The sequence below is a fragment of the Falco rusticolus genome, chromosome 7 (assembly GCF_015220075.1).
Source record: "Falco rusticolus isolate bFalRus1 chromosome 7, bFalRus1.pri, whole genome shotgun sequence".
Classification (NCBI taxonomy): Eukaryota; Metazoa; Chordata; class Aves; order Falconiformes; family Falconidae; genus Falco; species Falco rusticolus.
Genome location: NC_051193.1, coordinates 10,759,333 through 10,777,653, shown reverse-complemented (window position 1 = coordinate 10,777,653; position 18,321 = coordinate 10,759,333). Strand labels below are relative to the sequence as shown.

Genomic DNA, 18,321 nt, shown 5'->3' with positions numbered 1-18,321 from the left:
GGACCCCACGTGCATGGAAACCCCACTGTCTGCCAAATGCACGGGGTGCTTTAAAAGATGTGCAGTTCCCTTAAGAGCTACCATGAAATTACATCTTGTAATTGGTGAGCTTTCCTGTGCCCAAACTGGAAAACATCAGTGACTTCATATGGATGAAGCCGGTCATCTGACGGCGTGAGATCAAATTTCATGTGGGTCAGAGGTTTGAGGTGCAGAATTGAGTCCTAAGGGGATGCAAAACTACCAGAGAAAAAAAAATGCGTGCTTTTTTTCAGATCAAGAGACAAGATAGACTGGCTTGAGGGGAAGGGAGAGGCCACCAGAAGGGCTGCGGGTATCGCTTCCAAACTACAACAGAGTTAAAGCAGACAGCACTGCCACAGGGGCTGCAACAGCCAGGAGCATCCCAGCCGCAGCTCCAGAAAGCACATACACTGAAGCAGGACATTTTCTATCTCAAAGCAGAGCAAGCTGAAAAATAAATGGAGAATCCAGCCCATGGAGGCTGCTCAGGATAGGAGAGGGAAGGGAAGAAGCAGGGAGCAGAGTGGGTCCCTCTGACAACCCCAGGGGCTGTAGAACAGGCAGAAAACCCCAAAGAAGATCACTCCAAGCTGGGAACTCCACTCATCCACCTGATCTTCTCCATCCCTGTGTTACCATCCACATTCAAGGCTAGATTTTATGGCTTCCACAGGTTCACTGGCTGGAGGGAAAAGCCAGCTCACCAACGCGAAAACACACCTATGACGTTCCCCGACACTCACCAGATTGTTGGGAGCGATGTCCCCTGCCCTTTTTCTTCTTTTCCTTCTTCTCCTTTGGTTTGGCTAAACTGAAGAGGCGGGTAGGCATCTGGGAATGTTCCTCAGCTGCCTTGTTAGTCTGGTTTGTTGTGCTAAGCAAATGGAAAGTGCTTTTCTCTTTGTGTGTCCTTGAAAGACTGTTCCTTTTGGGGGAGACAGACAGTTCTGCATCAAAGTGCCCTTGTTTAGGAAGGGAAGGGCTCTTTTGCTTGGACGAGTCATCGATGCTGCACTGGGAAGGGACTCTTGCGAGTTTCTCGTGTAGATTTGAAACCTATAAAGGAAAAGAGAAGTGTTTCATTGGGGCATGAAAAAGGCTAGCAGAGAACCTGGATAGGAAAGGTGTGTCCCAGACCACTCAGAAGTTATTCTTGTCATCTATCCAGACCATTCACCAGCTAAAAAAGTGGTGCTCATCCAGGCAAAGCAATGAGAGAAGCCCTTTTTGTTTAAGATGAAAAAACAAGGCATATAAAGAGTAATGCTCCGGTATCTTTTGCTCCTACATGTACTATGCTATGTATCAACAAGCCAAGGGCAAATATTCTCTAAGATCTCAATACCAAGACTCACCCTGCATCATTCGCGCACACAGATGGTGGCAGAAGGCCAAGGAGAAGTGTGCCTTTCTGGGAGGGAAAGCCAGCACACAGCACTGGAGCGGCATGTGTCAAAGGAAGCCTTCCCAAGCAAAAGATGAAAGCAAAAAAAAATTTCCTGATTTTTTTTTTCCCCTAACGGCTGTCTCAGGATGTAATTGAGCCTGCACATTCAAAGGCAAGATCAAAACAACAGCTCAACAAAGCCTCACCGAACCCTCTATTAATAGCTCTGAAATGTCAGTAAGATACCTGCCTTGAAAAGGTGCTTCCTTCTAATCCCCCAGGCCTCGCAGTTATTTTACCTCTCAGCCTCTTTTATAGCATCCATGCCCCTTGCGTGTCGACATGTGCTCGACGCTGGAACAGCTTTACTGTGCGCTCAGAAAACTTCTGGCCTGATCAGGAGCTGGGGTTGGAGGGAGCAAGCCCTCCTCTGATGATTTGCTTTCCAGAGCACACTGCTGAGCTCTGCAATTAGCCCATTCAGGCACCCAAAATAATTTCCATTCTGCAATCCAACATTTATAAACTAATTTTGCTACAGCTCTAAGCAAATTACATTCAGAATTAGTGAATTACAAACAAGCAAATGATCAACAACAGGCTTAAGGATCAAATTCAGCCCATGTTTTGCCAATGGATGCTTGTTCTCCTCAGCCAGACTGATGCAGTTGTAAAAAAATAAACCCCAGCTTGCTGAAAAATGCCCAGAGCAGAATCAGCATGTGGGCTTTTCTTTCTGGTTGTGGGCAGCCAGACACCAGAAGCCTCATGCAGCAGAGCCAGGGACCTTTGCTGACTGAGCCATGGCCAGGCTGCAGGTGCCCAGTCACTTTAGGACAATGCACATCTCTTTGCTGGACATCAAGAACGCTTCTGGAGATGGATGTAAGCGTACAAACAGCCTTCCTCTGCAGTGTGGCTGGAGGGTGCAGGTAACTCACAACGCTCAGGCGGTTTCTGAGAAGGACATCTCATCTGCCTGACTGCTGCCCAGAATTCAGCCTCCATGAGGTGAAGGCCAGTGTCAAAGGCAGTATCAACCTCCTGGGATTGTCTAGGGCATCCCTCTGCGAGCCAGCCACTTATGCTCTGCTGTCCACCAACACACGGCACAGAAAAGCGGGCAGAGCTCAGACTGTTGTTACCACCTGCTGCTCAGGACCACCTGCCAGGCATCCTGAATAACCATGTTACATCAACACCGGCAATGCCTCAGGAGCTGTGGAGGTGCAGGAAACACAGCTCTGAATGTCACATGTAAGCAAAGAGCCAGTTTTAAATGCCAGGCCCTGCACATCTGGGGCTGGGCTGGCATCAGTCTATCACTGCTGGCATGCAGCTGGCCCAGGAGCCAGCCGGGACCTCCCTGCAGCACACAGCTTTCTCAGCAGCCTGGCCATTGGCATCATTTACCTGGTTGCGGTCAGACTCCTGCCGCATTTGAGCAAATCGCTCCACATCTTGCTTGAACTGCACCTTCTCCCTCTCCAGCTGCTTCTGCGCTGTGCGAAGCCTCTCCAGGTCAAGCTGGTAGGAGGCCTTCTTCACCTGCAGCTCTTCTCGCTCCCGCTCCAGATCCTGCCACCCTCTCTGGACCTGCTCCTCTCGCTGGGCCAGGTGGGCCTCCTGCTCTGCCAGCTCCTTTTCCCGGACTTCCCACTCCTTCTCTCTCCTCCGTTTCTCCTCCTGGTGCTGTATCTGCTGCTTCTTCAGGTTGGCCAGCTCCTGGCGCTGCTTCTCCAGGTTGCGCTGCTTCTCCTGCTCCAGCAGTGAGGTTGGCCGGAAGAAGCTTCGGGTCAGAGCCCTCTCACTCAAAGCCAGCTTCTGGTCCTCGATGTAAGTGTCCTGCTGCAGCACAACACCCTAGGAGAGAGGGGGACAAATCACTGCACCACCCTCTCCACAGAGAGAGGCTCCATACCTGAAAACCTCAGGGTGCTGTATTGAACCCCTTCTCCCATGAAATTCGCAACTCGGCACTGCTGCCTCACAGCCGAGCTACCAGAGGATGCTGGCAGAGCATCTCCTGCAGCAGCTCCTCAAATTCAGGCAAGCACTGGTTCACTTAGGCACCAGCTCATTCCTAGAACCTGCCGGCACACTGCCTGCAAGCCAGCAGCAGGCTATTGAGCCATGCACAGATGTGACAGGCGAAGGGGAAGGGGAGATGGGGGGCTGTTACTGGCTGGCAGGATGCGCGGTTTGGGCAAGCAGCATGCAAAAGCGGGATGAACGGCCAAGCCTACCTGCAAAGCACTGAGCAGCTTATGGAGGCTGGTAATGGTTTGGAGGACCTGCTGCGAGAAAACAAAAGCGTTGCTATTAGATCTCACTGGGTGCCAGGGTATGCATAAAGCACCCTCCTTTTCCACTGTGATCCACTGGTGGGTCTGACAAACTGTACCACCATCCTTCTACACTTTCCTGTTTCTCACTCTTCACTTGCCATGACTGTGTCACCCCCCCAGTACACAAATATATCCTTTGGACATCTCTCAGAGGTGCCTGGCATCATCTTCCTCACTTTCCTAGCTGTCAGTGTGGCAGGGGAGGAACCATCTGCAGAAACACCAAATGGCACAGACCTCATGGGAACTCCCAGGTTGTCTCTGCAAACCATTTCCCACAGCATCAGCTTGCTCAAGAACAAGTAGAGTAATTGGGATGAAACCCCACAGTTCACTTAAAAATTGCAGGGAAAAAACTTCAAGGGTGAAAAAAGAAGAAATCTTAAAATTAATGTGGGCTATTTGTAGTCTCTCACCCTCTCAATGACCCACACAAGTCTCACTGTCATTAGACAGAAAAGCTGCCATACAGCAGGCACACAACTACAGCAGGCGGGTTCGTGGAGGCTCCCTGAAAATACAGGTAGCTGCGAACACATCATGCATCAATACATAACAAACTACTCTGGAGCACTGCAATATCCCTAAATATATTTTTAGCCTAGCTAAAAATTTCTCTGAATGTCTCATATCCTACAATTACTTTTAAGAAGAAAAACTACCACAGTATCCGCAATAGAAGTATTAAGAGAACTGCTTCTCATTCTGCCATTAATGCTAATTGGGAGTTATGAATGTGTATCAAAGGGAGAATAGAAATCCAATTGCCCCAATTCACTGCACCTGCAACATAAAATTAAACTCCCTCTGTCTGCAGATGTACAATAAATACAGCCCTGCGCATCCTAGTGGTAATTAACCCTTGCTGCCTATAATCAGCAGATATCATCCTGCTGGCAAGCAGATGACAATCAGTGAATTCCCTGTCTGAACATCCAAGGTTAAACAAATAAATGACACAGTGGGTTTAGCTTAATGTATTTAAAAGCCTACATGCGCTTCAGCAAATGAAATGTATTTTCTTCTGCGTTATCACCTATTGAGACAAATTCACTTGCCACTTAAATGAAGGAAACAGCTGAGCAATGGAATCAATTCTTACCTCGTTATTCCTTTTCAACATGAACATCAGATTAGCATTTCCACCCTATCAAAAGATCACAGATTTAATATGAGGACAATGAGAAATCACAGCAAATGTGTTCTGAAGCTGAACTAACGACAGACCCATTAAACTCCCTCCTCTCTGTCTTCCATTCTGGGAGAACTCATGCATGTTTTTTAGGCAAGTTAAAATCATATAAAATAAAATGTTAATTAGGTATCATTTTGCAGTTATATGATGGATCGATCCACAGCAAGAATAGCTGCAAGGTTATAGTTGACCTTATAATTTTAATAACGATGCATAATTAAACACATGCTTTAGCTGATCTGCAGACAGATGGCAGATAACCTGTGTCACAAAGGAATACAACTGATCTGCACTGGTTTTCAAGTCAGGATTTTAGCTACAGCGAAGTGTTCTTGGCTGCATACTTCCAATTTTATGTTATTTTTAACTTATTAGGATACATCTTATTGTCAAGAACTTCAGGCATTTTTCAGGACTAGAATTATCAGTCTCTTGAAATATGAACTCCGTGGCACCAGCCAGATAAAGCAAGTGATACCTTCTTTAAAATGCTGTCTGACTCTGTTCTCCGAAGGTCCTGAGCATCCTCGCCTTCATCTTTTGCTCCACCTAAAGGAAGAAGCCAGCATTGACACCGGTTATTCAACATTTTAAGCCAGAGATGAACTTGCTAATGTCTGAGAAATTTAATACAGGAAACTCAGATGTTTCACAAAAAGGGACACTGAGCTCTTGACACTAAATGCATTTGCTCCCTGTGTATAGGGCACCACCAGAAAAAGCAGATGTGAATTCAGATTAGGATTGACTTTGGTTTCAGACAACATGCTGATAAATTTGGCACATTCCTACTAATTGGTGCTCTGTCTAGCCCCAGCACTGCTGTCTACCAAAGAATACTTGCTGAGAAGACATGAGGCAGAGTAAGAGCAGATGGAGAACAGTAACAGTATCATATCAGGGTATATTATTGCAGGTATAATTTCAATGCCTCTTGTGCAAGTGCAATGTACAGGTGGGTCAGGTGCTGCTGCACAATACCCTGTGTAATTTTATGCTAGCAATTTATCCTTAACCTTAGTTATCAGAAACCTGGGTCTTCAAAAGGACATGGAACTTATCTTTCTAACTTCCCTCCTGGATGGCTCGTAACAGTGCTCCTGAGCAGGACTGAGCCGACCTGTGGGGCCAGGAGGGCTGCAGCCATCCACCCGTGCTGCCCTTTTGATTGTGGGTGGCAAAGGAGTTTCAGAGCTCTTTGGTCCTCTAGCTTTTGCCAAGACTACTGCACTCCCCCTGCCATCTGAGACGCAGCCATGGGGAAAACCCACACCCGCAGTGGTAACCTCCCTGCTGCCACCCTTTTAATGATAAACAACTGTACATACACCTGTATCTGCAGCAATGTGAAGGACACTGTACCTAGTGCAAAGGCCCTCTCCTCCCACCACCCCTCAGGCAGGCTTTGCTGTTAAAGGCTGACCCTCAAGTCCTCCTAACAGACCTTCTCTCCTGTGCCATGTCCTGGGACATTCCACCTCTTTGCAGGAGGAAACACCTCCCTTCTGCTTTGCTGGAGGAGAAAACGAAGGGGAGCCAGGTTATAAGCCTTGCTGAAGGTTGCACAGGTTGTGAACAGAAGAACTGGAGATGAAAGCCAGGTTTCATGCTTCCTGGCCTCCAGCTCAACAAACAGGCCCTGCATTCGTTTCCCAAATTCTCCCAAGACCCTACAACTATTGAATTACAATCTAATTCAGAAAAGGACACTTCTACAGAAAACCTAGAGCTGGGCAATGAACAGCCTGAGGTTGTCCCATTCATCACTGCAACAGAGAGAGGCACAACCCTAAACAAGCCCCTCCAGTGTGAATCTATTTGTCATTATGATGACAAGTCTGTGGAGGGCTTTGCAGCTTTCCAATAGAGCTGGGAAAACCTCTACATACTTCTCATGTCTGACTGTCTGAAGCTAACACTGCTCCTTTAATGCAGAAGGTCAGACAAGGTCCAACGATCCCAATGCTGAGACAGACACTAACGCAGCAAAACTGGCTGTGTTGAGAGTATGAGTGAGACCACAAAGAATGGAATTTGAGGACAGGGAAGTTTCTGATGACTGGGGCAAAGAAAGAGTGCATTGGGAAGCAGCCAAGTATGCAGCTGAAATAAATATTCACACATTTCTTTGAGACAGACTTAACTGCAGGACTAACACATGCAGTTGTATGTGGAACACATGCATAAAGTGCAAAGACAGGGGAGAAGGTGCTTGATTCAGTAGTATCCTCATCCATTCACAAATGCAACAGCACAGGCTCCTGCTGGAAGATAACTGAAGAATGAAGATCTGAGCTGCAGATATTACAATAATAACATAAAGAAAATAATCTATTAAGAAGCCAAATGCTTTCATATGGCACATTAAGTAAAGAAGTAAAGATGATTTAGAGAGAGCACAGAGACAGGAGTGAGGAGCTGAGAAGTTTAATCCTCACGTAGCCATAGGTTTTCAGCTACCATCATTCCACCTGTACACAGGCTTTTTTTCTAATCTGTTATTTAATCTACCAACTATTACTGGGAAACCCCAATCATCAGTTGCTGGAGTCCTTCTGAAGCAAGAGGATACAGTGACATCTATTATTAACAAATGCTATGCACACGTGTAACTACTCACCCTTGGAAGCGTTCATCTGATGACTGTCAAATCCTCCAAAAGTTTCTGCCCTTCTAGGGAGAGAGATAGGGCCAACTCCTCCTTCTTGTTCCATGGCAGTGCTACTGACCTGCTGTCCAAGGGCAGTGCCCAGGCTCCTGTTCACTAGGTCTTGCAGTAGTTCAACTGATAAAAAGCAATGGTATCACTGTTAAAGACCACCTCAGGCATCTGAGCTATTTTCATCCCTGCCTGAGCTCTGGTCAGAAATTCACCTTCTTTGCTGTACTAAGAAACCACATTTCTATGACAATGATATGAACAGTATGCATTCTCCCTGCAAAAACAGTCCGGCTGACCACTAACTCCAATTCCTGGAGCTCTGCACAGGCTTACACCTCCCTCTCTTCCTCCAGGCAATGCTGGTGTGCTCTGACAACAGTATTTAACAATTTTTAGCCTCTCCAAAAATCACACCGGAAAGTTGCCTGAGTTTCCATCCATCCTTGCCTTTGCCAACAGACTTGCTTGTCCCCTGCAGACACCAGAAGTGCCTGCCAGAATCCGAGCCCCACTCTCACACCTTGCTGAAGCACAGCAAAAGCTTGGATGGTCCAAATTTCAGCCAAGGATAAATCCTGTGCTGCTCCTGGCCCCAGCACAGACTCAATACATGGTTGCTCTCTGTGCTGACTTCTTTTCTGTGCTTTCAGCTGCCATCAATATCTGCTTCCTTTCCTGATCCTCATTACCTGTCCCTGAGATAATACCATGAGTAGCAATATCTCCTTATCTGTGCTGTTATTCTGACAGATGGAAGACAGCCCCTGTGCAAAACTGGTGCTTGAGGACTGACGGCTTCACTGAAGGTGGGTCTATTGGTCAGTGTAATGAACATGTCGCCCTGACCTGCTCACCTTCATTTATTGCAGTTTTCATAATGGCCTCTCCTTTTGGTGCCTCTTCTGTGTTGGCTCTGAAGAGTAGCCTGGAGCCTGGCATGTCCTCCTGCACAGAACTGTCTGCCATGTCCCGGAAGATCTTAGCCTTCTCCTCCAGCAAGAGGAGGATCTGCTTATCCTTCTGCTGAAGTTGTTCTGTAGGGGTGAACAGAAAACAGAGATGAAGACAGAAAATAAAAGCTTCAGCAAGGAAACCAAGTGATTCCTGAGACAGCGGCCCCATCTAGTGGAACCTGATAATACAACCAGGCCCTGCGCAACCCTGCACAGCAACACCCAGCAGGCTCAGTAAAAAAATCAGGCAAGCAAGGTGAGGTGCAGACATGGACTGCAATTATTTGCTGGATGCAGGATTATCGCTCCTTTTAAAAAAGTCATAGTTCAACCACAAAACCTACACAATTCCTGTAATTTTTTCAAAAATTGCTCCCCAGCTCCGTCCCAGGCAGGACTTTACCTTTCAGTCCTCTCACTTTCGCATCCGACACTTTCTTTTCAAACTCAGACTCACAAGGAACTCCTTCATCTTCATCTTTATCCCTGGACAGTGACATGTTTCAATTACTACCAGAACATGAGCATGTGGATCACCTGCCTCGCAAGAACAGCTTGGTAGCTTACATGGTGTTCATTGTGTCTTGAATGATCTGTATCCAGCCGTTACGCTCTTCTTTGGAGCTGGCGTGGACTTCCACCATTTCAGGATCTTTGACACCCATACTGATCAGGAACAAACCCTTCTCTTCATGAGCCACTTCTCGTACAATCAACTTCTTCAAAGAGATCACAGTGGATTTCTGGTCCTTCAGATGGAACAAAATGAATCGTGAGAGTGAACGGTACTAGTTCCCAGATGCAAACTGGCATTGAAAAGGTCCCAATAACCATACCACTACCTCTTTCAGGTTGTAAACATTTTATGAACCTATTAGCTAATTAAAACAATAAATCATTTTAACAGGGTCAAAGAACAGGGAAGGGCTTGCTTTCCTCCACCAGTTCTGTAGGAAAAGCAATTTCATCTTTTTCCATTTCAACAAAGAATTTATTTAAAATTGACTTTGTGGTTTTTGCAAACTATACCATGTTTTGCTTTAACTCCAGAAGACCTTTGGTCTCATCTCCTCCTGCCCACACTCTTTCTGTCACATTAATATCACAGCTCCTTAAACTTAGTGCAGTTTGCTAGTGCCTGCTTCACACACATTATCTTCACAATCTCTCCCTAGGATACAGCAACATCTTGTTTTCAAATCCCACAAAACCCCTGCTGTTTGCAGAAGCTCACAGCTGACTCCTATGATGGCGAAGACTTGTGTGTAAGATGACATTCATTGTGTGCTATGGTCTTTGTGTAATCGGCCTGCTCAGTTAAAACATCCCTTTGCTGTTGTGTCATCTGCATATGAGTCAGCTCCTTTGTGCATTTTACAGGATGCTACAACTGGGGTGATTTGGTAGCGGCTCACTCACAGGACTTCTCTGCAAATCAGCTCCCCCTGCGCAGGGCACTGAGTCTGTGCAGATCATTGATGGCACTGAAATAACAAATTATCAGCTTTCAAAATGTCCAGAGAGTGGAAAGGTCACAAGGTTTAGCCAGTCTAGACCATGCCTGCAAGGTACAGCCTCAACAGCCTCAATTAGGTATGAGGTTTTCTTTAGCAGGTCGGTGTGCCTAGCGCCCTTTTATGAGGCCTGCCTTCAAAATCTAGTGGTTTTGGTCTTGTGCATTACAAATATATCTCTCTGACATTTATTTTCAAGCTGTTCTGTTGAATTTACTGCAGTGGCATTTCACCTCCTCAGTCTCCCATAGTAGCTCACAATGTATTGGGACATTTCCTTCTGCTAAGATTCATTTTTACAACGTTTGCATTATCCCATTGCCCCCTCCCACCACAATCACTGCTTCGAATTGCACAAACTGAAAAGGAGTTAAGTGTATCAAGTGACAGGCAGGCTTTCAAGGCCAATTATCAGCGGTGCCAAGGCACTGCTGAAAAGGGAGGTGGGGCATGAAGACTTGTTTTCCCATTAAAAAGAATGGGGTCTGCTCCGAAATTAAAATGTTGTAAGCAAGAAAATTAAGTTGTTTAGCAGGCAATGCCTGGCTTCGCTGCACAACGCACAGCAAGGGTGTCTCACACAGAAACGGAAGGAGAAGGAAAGGTTGGAGCCTTACCAGTGAGGCAAAGACATACTTCTGGTCCTTCTCCTGAAGGAATACAAGCATGTCGGAGAGGAGAACAGCCTGGACTTCTGCAAAAGAAAAAGCATATCAGTGCAGTATAACCACACAACTCACCCCAAAAAAGTTTTCTTTTAATTAAACCAGTGTTGGGGAGCAGTAGGGCTGTTTCGGCAAATCCTGGAAGCAAGGTCAACCTCCCAGTTAGCAGGAGGAGCAAGCGCAGCTCCTGCAAATGCTGGGTCAGGTTAGCTCTGAATCAACTTTGTGTTAAGCAGAACACAACAGCACCTGGGAAACCTGCAGGATTTGCTCTCATCTGTTGGAGAAAGGGTGCTCCTCTCCAGCCACACACTTTCAAACAGTTAGGACACGGACATAACAGTGAAAGCTAGAGATGCTTACTGGATAGAAGCATTGTTTTCTCAAATAGTCAGTTATTTTAGCCCTCAAACAAAGTATCTGCACAGGAAGTTCTGGGTTTTATGGTTCTCTTGATGAGTGGTTTGCGGAGTGGAAATTAGCCTGCAATAGCAATGTTTGTCAGCTGCAAGTTTTTCTCCCAGGAAATACTGACTTCAGGAGCCGCCATCACCAATTCTGCTCACATACAAACACAACTCTTGCTGACTCCAAGGGGAGCCAACAGAGCCTTGTGAGGTGCAGGACCTGGCTTTCTTTCATGGGAGAAGGAAGCACAATATCAAGCCAACAGAGGATTTTACATCAGAATACAGCCTTTTCCCAGAGCACATGTACAGCCTTCCAAGTCTCCTAATGACATATCATAAAGTTGCACAGCAACTACCAAGTATAATGCCCCACCCAGAGCCCTCAGCACAAAGAGTTTTTGTGTAATGTACTTGGGAAACCTTGTGACAGAGGAAGCTAACCAAAAAGTTAAATCATCCCATGGGTAATTCCTTCCATTCTGGTTTGGGAAGACAGGATCCATTCCAGATAAAAAAACCACCAAACTTTAATCAAAGCTGTAAAATGAGCTCTGGGAGCTTTGCAAAAGTCGGCACTTGAATCCATTCTTCCTCTAACATCTATGCAGCTTGCAAGGGAGGAAATGCTAAAACCCTCTAAGAAAAGTCCTTCCTATACTTCTCTGTGCTCCATTTCAAATCCTGCAAAACAGCCTGAATGTATGAACTAGCGACTGTCTCTCTGGGCTCTCCAGCTTGTTTGCAGGACCTGCTTTCACTGGGAGCTTGCTCTACAGACAGAGGTATATTTTATGTATTTCTGTGACTTAGAAATGCAAATGCAGCCTGTACTTATCACAAGATTTCACAACAGCAGCATAACTTGCTTCATCCACCATCTAAAGTCAGTAGCAATCTTGGGTGCCTAGAAACAGTCTGTAAACTTCCTGTTTCCCAAACGTCAAAATAAATCAAACCTGATAGGGAATTTCATGTTATCACTGTTGCCCTGCACAGCACGGCACCAGGCTCCCAGTCCCCATTCATGCCCAAGTGCCATAGTTTAATCAGCTAATGCTGGAGTGAGAGAAGGAAAGCCCAGCCTTCCTGCCAAGCCTGAGACGCAGTCCTGTCTGCTCTTACTGCCACTGTGGTCCCAGCTGAAGGCCTCCTTGAGAGACTTAGTGTTTAGTTCAGTAGAGAACTTCAGTGCTCAGCAGAACACAGCACCTTAGAACAGCTATTTCTACCTGATAACAAAAAAAAGGCAATTCAAGAAAATGTTTACTTAAAACGTGGCAGCTGCAGGGACACCAGAGCCTCTCCTGAACAGTTTGCATCAGCAGCTCAGGAGGTACAAGTGCAACAAACGCCTCTCTGGAGTCCCAGGGAAACCAGGATGGTTACACTGAGCAGCCCTACTGCAGACCTTGGAGCAAAGGAACAGCAGTGCTGCTGGTGGGCAGAGCCACTGGGAAGCTGAGGCTGGATTTCGGATGCAGTGAACACGCTTTCTGGAACTGCTGCACATGTGCATCATGGCATGGAGGACTGACTCACGGCTCTGGGCAACTGCAGCCCCACTGTGTTCTCCTGGTCCAAAGGATCCTCCCCCGCCCAGGAACCCTGCTCCTTGGATGACGCACCAAGGTGTCACTGCAACCCAAGCCTTCAGCAGGCATGCAGTCACCAGGAGGAAAAGCCGCTGTCACTCCAGGAACAACACAAAAATCAGAAATGCTGCGATGGATAGTAAGTGTACAGCATGGCAAAAGCTGCTGTCAAAATTTCTCAAAGCAGAGGAATAAATAAAGGTCGGAGACACCTTTCTGAGGGCTAATCCTACAGCCAAAGAGGGTAAGCAGTATTCCCCCGCCAAGCAGAAGGCAGGATAGTCTTACCTTTTAACCGGCCAGCTGCATTTTTTAGTGAAACGGGCCCATCTCGGATGAGCTTCCGATGCCTCAAGTCCTCTCTTGCAAACATCTGGCCACTCTTCATTCTCATGATGGACTTGCTATCCGTCCGGTTGTAAATCTCACCAAGACGCATTTTCTTTTCATAATTGCTGACTTTGCTGTTGACTGCAGCAATCACATCTTTAACGAGGTTTAATGACTGAGTCAAGTCTTCATGTTCCACTTCATTTTCTTTGAACAGAAAGAGAAACACCTTGATTTCACTTCATCCTTGTGGACTCTTAACTCCTGATTTTACTTCCTTCCTTCCTCTTCTTCCTTCCAAATTCCTGCATTTTAACTTTTAATACTTTCACAAGACAGGCTGCATGTTTCCCCCTTCAGGAGAGTTTCGCAAAACCTATCACATATATGGTTGAGACTGGGGACTATTCCAATATACTTTGTATATGAGAAAGTATAGATGAAATGCACAAATTAACCACATATTTTATCCATTACCCCAAAAAAGCCAAGCCGGGAGACTTTGGAGTCTAAGCACATTGCTACATAATTCACTACAGACAGGCTTATAACAACTAAATCAAGGCACCCGAATAATTAATCCTAAATGGAGATATGAAACTGAGTTATCTCGTTACAGTGGTATGAGACAATGACGACTGGATTAGTTGGTCTATTCTAAGAAATTCTACTTCAGCTGAAAAGAATCCAAGAACTTTACACAATATAAGAGGAACAAATATATGCTTCAAATAGAGGAACCGGTCCCTACCTTTGGTGTACTGCAGTATCCTTTGTAAAAGGACAGGGTACTTTGTGATTCGCTGTGTTACCAACAAGATACATTCAGAAATCCCAAGACGCCTCACCAGGGAGCTGCTCATTTTTTTCTAAGGAACAAAGATGAAAATTTCAGTCCTGTAGCAAAATGGTCACCAGAGTGCAGAAAGGCCATACTTTTCCCATCTGTTAGGTCTCTTCTACCAGGCCCTACCTTGACAAATGCCTGAAACCGCTTGTCCTTTGAGTACAGATCTTTGAAGTTATTTACTGCCTCGTTGTGATGCCCGCAGAATTTGCCGTACGTTTTCTTCATTCGCTCGGCACTCTCACCAGAGAACTGCAAGACATGAGACACAGGTCCAATCTGCACTGAGCTCCTGGTGTGATATCCCAGCTGCCTGCCAGTCTCTCAAAAAAACTCAATGAAACCAGATTAGTCCAAAGCATCCTAAACCAAGCCAGCAGACCTCTAGAAAGTAAACAGCTGAGTTTGGGACTTCACTGAGCTCACACCTACCACAAAATTTCGGATGCTATTCACAGGGCTTAAAAGCCAACACAAAAAAGACAGACAAAAAGAAGGGAGAAAGTGCAGATAAAGAAAAGTAAAATGACCCACCCAAAGTTAAATAGCAAATCAGTAACTCAGCCAAGAAACACATTGGGCATACTTTGCTGTGGGTTACCGCCTATCCTCCAGGCTATGGTCATACCATGCAGTGTTTGTCAGGGAATGCTTCTCTTTCCCACAAAATAAACTAATTTTTATCATTACACATTCCTCTGAAAGAGCAAAAAAAGCTTCAAAAAGCAGAGGTGGAGATTTTTACATGTGTGAAGAGTAAAGGTGTCATCAGCTGTGATTATCTGACAGGTATAAACAGGAGGGAAGGAAGAACACCTTGTTCCCAGCTGCGCTCCGAAGTGCAAGCATTTTCCAGCACTTACTTGATTCACTAGGATGTCACCTATCCTCTTGATAACAAAGTTCTTTTCACTTTTGTCTGCCAATGACTCCTTCTTCCTTTCCAGAATCCGCTGGAAGAAGTGACTATGGATGTGCAGCAAGTTTTCCAGGCAGGGAAATATCTTGTCCACAACTTGCTGATCATATTGCAGTTCCTTTAACATTCCTGCGCTGTATACATCATTCATGATCTTCAAGGTGCGGACATGATGCATTTCCGTCTGCATTAGCTCTGTAGAGGGTGAGGACAAGATCAAAACCAAAGTCACTGTAGAGTGCACGGGTATACAGTACAAGGAAAAAGCTGCCATTGGAAAGCTCGTGCATAACTAGGCTTCTCTAAGTGGCTTCAGAAAACTTAATGTCAGATATTGAAACATCAGTCAATAGTTTCACATGTGGGAGAAACAGCGAGGCAGAGAAATCCCACAATAAAGAGCTTTGAACATTGTTTCTGAGGTCTAAAACTTCAACACTGTTATCTGCTCCTTCCTAACACCTCACTGCCAGCCTCAACAGTGTGCTTTTGCCTTACAGGACAGCTCTTGCGTCTGGCAGAAGACTTCCTAGCTAGCTGCTCTGCTGTAACAGAGTTTAAATGTCATCAGCAGACAAATGAGGAGAGGCAATTTCCGGGTATTTTTGACGCCTTCCGGATGTGAAATGCAGAAAGCAAGCTTTCACAGAGTACATTAAGTTTCTAAGAACTTCAAGAAGGAAACTTTGGCTTCTGAGGAAACCAAGTCAATGTTCCTTTTCACTGACCTAAAGCTTCCCAAAGCCATGCATGTGAGTATATCAAGAAGCTAGCTACAATGAGTGAAAAATTAAGATGCAGGTATCTCACCATAAATGACATCTTGTCGTTTGACAACATCTTTGTTTTGCTGCTGTAGGAACTTGCTGTCCACAACTTGGCTCCAGGACTCTGCCTCCAGCTGCTTGGAATCTAATTCCAGGTCTCCCATCAGCTGTCCTTCGTTCATGTCAGCACCTTCACAAAGCAATGTAAGTGCCATTAAGATGCGGGTACCTTGCCTCATTTGAGATTCCCGTCTCCTCATTCAGGTTTTTAGGCTTTCTCTGTCATACTGCAGACATCACACACATTCTCCTTTACTGACACAAAAATGATCATACGGAATTATACTACATAAGGACCAGGTTATGAAAAGCACTTTCAAAGGTTATTTGCTAGTTGAACAAAACTAGTTCACCATTTTCACACAGACCAAATTCTAGCTCAGATAAAAGACAATGGATTCTTTATCTGCAAAGCAACAACATCACAGATAAACTAAAATCCACAATATTCAGCTTGTCTTCCTTCATTTACATCACGGAATCAAGGGAAATTAGACCTATGTGAAGCCTGTGTTTTCAAGCTTAAAAAGCCAGAACCAATGCAAGTAGAAGTGAACAGTACATACGTTACATACACATACATATATATCTTTACAAAAGATCATACATTTGTGCAGGAACTGGGAAATTTTCTCTGTCACCATGAGCATGCCCTTGTTTAGTCCTTAATAAATTAAGACCAATCTGCTCTTTTCACATAAATACTGGCTAAGACATATAAACACTGATAAGATCCTAAAAATGCACCATATATAAAGGTATAGATAAACTTAAGATATTAATTTAACTGACTTTACTTTCAAACCCACAAATCTAAACAATACATTTCTTCTTTTCTCACTCTGGGAAAAACAAAAAATGTGAGACATCAGCATGAAAATGTGGCAGAGTGCAAAATCTGTAGCTGTACAAATGGGCCAAAGATGCAGTACAGATGAGGAAATGTTTTTCCCTGAGCTATATTCTAAGCAGCTCAGCCGTAAATGAAACCTTTTAAATGTTTTCCCACAATTCAACAAGCTAAAGAAATTATTGTGTGGGGCTTTGCTTTAATTTGTCACACTAATATTCTAAGATTGAAGTAAATGAACTTTAATTGTCCATTAGAAAGGAAAACAGTTCCTGAAATGCCAAAATTGATTTTTTATTTTTGGAAAGCAGCACTGAGACCTTCCTTTTGCTATAAATGCCATGGGGATCTCTTACCTTCGTCATCCAGTGACTCCATGGATTCATTCACCCGGCTGATTTTATGTAAGGAGTCTGTTGACTGCGACAGGAATTTCCAAGTGTGTATTAAGCTGTCATCGTTCCCAACTCTGCAGGAAAACAGAACACAGAATATCTTTTATGACATATGTACTTTCAAATACACAGAAGAAAGGCATTTTACATCTGAATTGAAAATCAAAGCAGCTGTTGTACGTTATGCACAGAAATGTACTTTTATTAATTGTTTTCCACCAACTACATAATGGGGCTCAACAAGCTGTGAGATCTACAGTTCTGAGTGACAGTGCTTCTTCTGTAAAGAATCACACCTGAGGTTTTATGGTTTGGATAACTCCTTTTCATTACTTTCCATTTTACAGTCACTTCCCATCCACATTGTCATTGGTGCAAGCAGGGCAAAAACGCAAAACAAAAGGCTATCGAAGGGTCTTTATCTCTAGCTGTGTGAGAGATCAGAAAAACGGACTGAAATAAATTTTGCCATGAATAGCCAGGACGTACAAACTGTTCAGAACACGTGCCAGTCCATGCCATTGCCCTGTGTGTACTACTGCTCAATATGTAAGTAGTGTAGGAACCATAAATCAGATTTTCTTCTACGATTTTTTGTAATTATCTACAATGCAGTCCTAAACCACCATGAAGACTGCAGCTCTGTGCCTTCACCCTATCGTTATGGACACAAAAGTTAGTCCTATACCTGACCTGTGAACGTGTCCTTGCACAGTACCCAGCCCAAGGCAAGGGAATTTCCTCCTGGAGCCCAGAGCATCTCTGTGAAGTGGCCTTGGATATAATCAGGCCAACTCAGATGCCTCTGAATTCATGCCATGACTCAACTAACCCAGACAATCTGATTGCGCAGAAGACAACTGATGGTACCTTATATAATATAGGTATTTCTGGTTAACATAAATCACAGTATACACATTTATTTTTAATGCGATCTGAATTTCGCTCTGCTTGCAGTGTCAGGTAATACACACATAACATGTGCAGGGAGAAACCTTACCCTGCAATGTTCTGTATTGAGACACTTTTTGAAAGTGCTGTAGTCTGTTGCGATCTCCTGTTATTGAATATTGAGGTTACGGTGTTTTCATCAGGAGCAAGTATTGCAGACCGAGGGCGCTCCTTCGGTTGTGAGCCTGGAAGAGAAGTGTCAGAGAAAAGTCAGCTCAGGGAACTGCACTGCTAACTGTGACGATAATGACTTAAAGAAACCATGTTCTAATTTTTTTTTTCCTTTTCTTTCTAGAAGTTGTCACCAGGAGATCTCAGCTGTTAGAAACAGCCATACAAAGGAAAGAAAACTGACTCCTGTGCAGAACTGACTGCATTGCATGATGCTTAAAAAATCTAGGTAGTATCTGCAAGTCCAGAAATGTATACTTGGGAAACTAAATTTAATTTTA

General features: G+C 44.7%; 1 protein-coding gene across 12 annotated transcripts in view; it reads right to left on the bottom strand.

The window, feature by feature from the left end:
- AKAP13 (A-kinase anchoring protein 13) overlaps window positions 1-18,321 on the bottom strand; it is a 224,658-nt gene that overhangs the window by 5,875 nt on the left and 200,462 nt on the right. For 8 of the 12 annotated variants that reach the window (XM_037396022.1, XM_037396023.1, XM_037396032.1 and 5 more), the window contains 18 exons: window positions 17,919-18,054; window positions 16,880-16,992; window positions 15,657-15,803; window positions 14,791-15,041; window positions 14,054-14,179; window positions 13,832-13,949; window positions 13,039-13,287; window positions 10,701-10,777; window positions 9,137-9,318; window positions 8,973-9,055; window positions 8,471-8,650; window positions 7,575-7,739; window positions 6,399-6,467; window positions 5,433-5,503; window positions 4,862-4,906; window positions 3,658-3,708; window positions 2,825-3,274; window positions 768-1,080 (listed from right to left, as the gene is read on the bottom strand). In XM_037396022.1, coding sequence (XP_037251919.1) covers window positions 768-1,080; window positions 2,825-3,274; window positions 3,658-3,708; window positions 4,862-4,906; window positions 5,433-5,503; window positions 6,399-6,467; window positions 7,575-7,739; window positions 8,471-8,650; window positions 8,973-9,055; window positions 9,137-9,318; window positions 10,701-10,777; window positions 13,039-13,287; window positions 13,832-13,949; window positions 14,054-14,179; window positions 14,791-15,041; window positions 15,657-15,803; window positions 16,880-16,992; window positions 17,919-18,054 — 2,826 coding nt within the window. The remainder of the gene's footprint in view (window positions 1-767; window positions 1,081-2,824; window positions 3,275-3,657; window positions 3,709-4,861; window positions 4,907-5,432; window positions 5,504-6,398; window positions 6,468-7,574; window positions 7,740-8,470; window positions 8,651-8,972; window positions 9,056-9,136; window positions 9,319-10,700; window positions 10,778-13,038; window positions 13,288-13,831; window positions 13,950-14,053; window positions 14,180-14,790; window positions 15,042-15,656; window positions 15,804-16,879; window positions 16,993-17,918; window positions 18,055-18,321) is intronic. The other 4 variants (XM_037396029.1, XM_037396030.1, XM_037396024.1 and 1 more) reach the window with 3 other exon arrangements.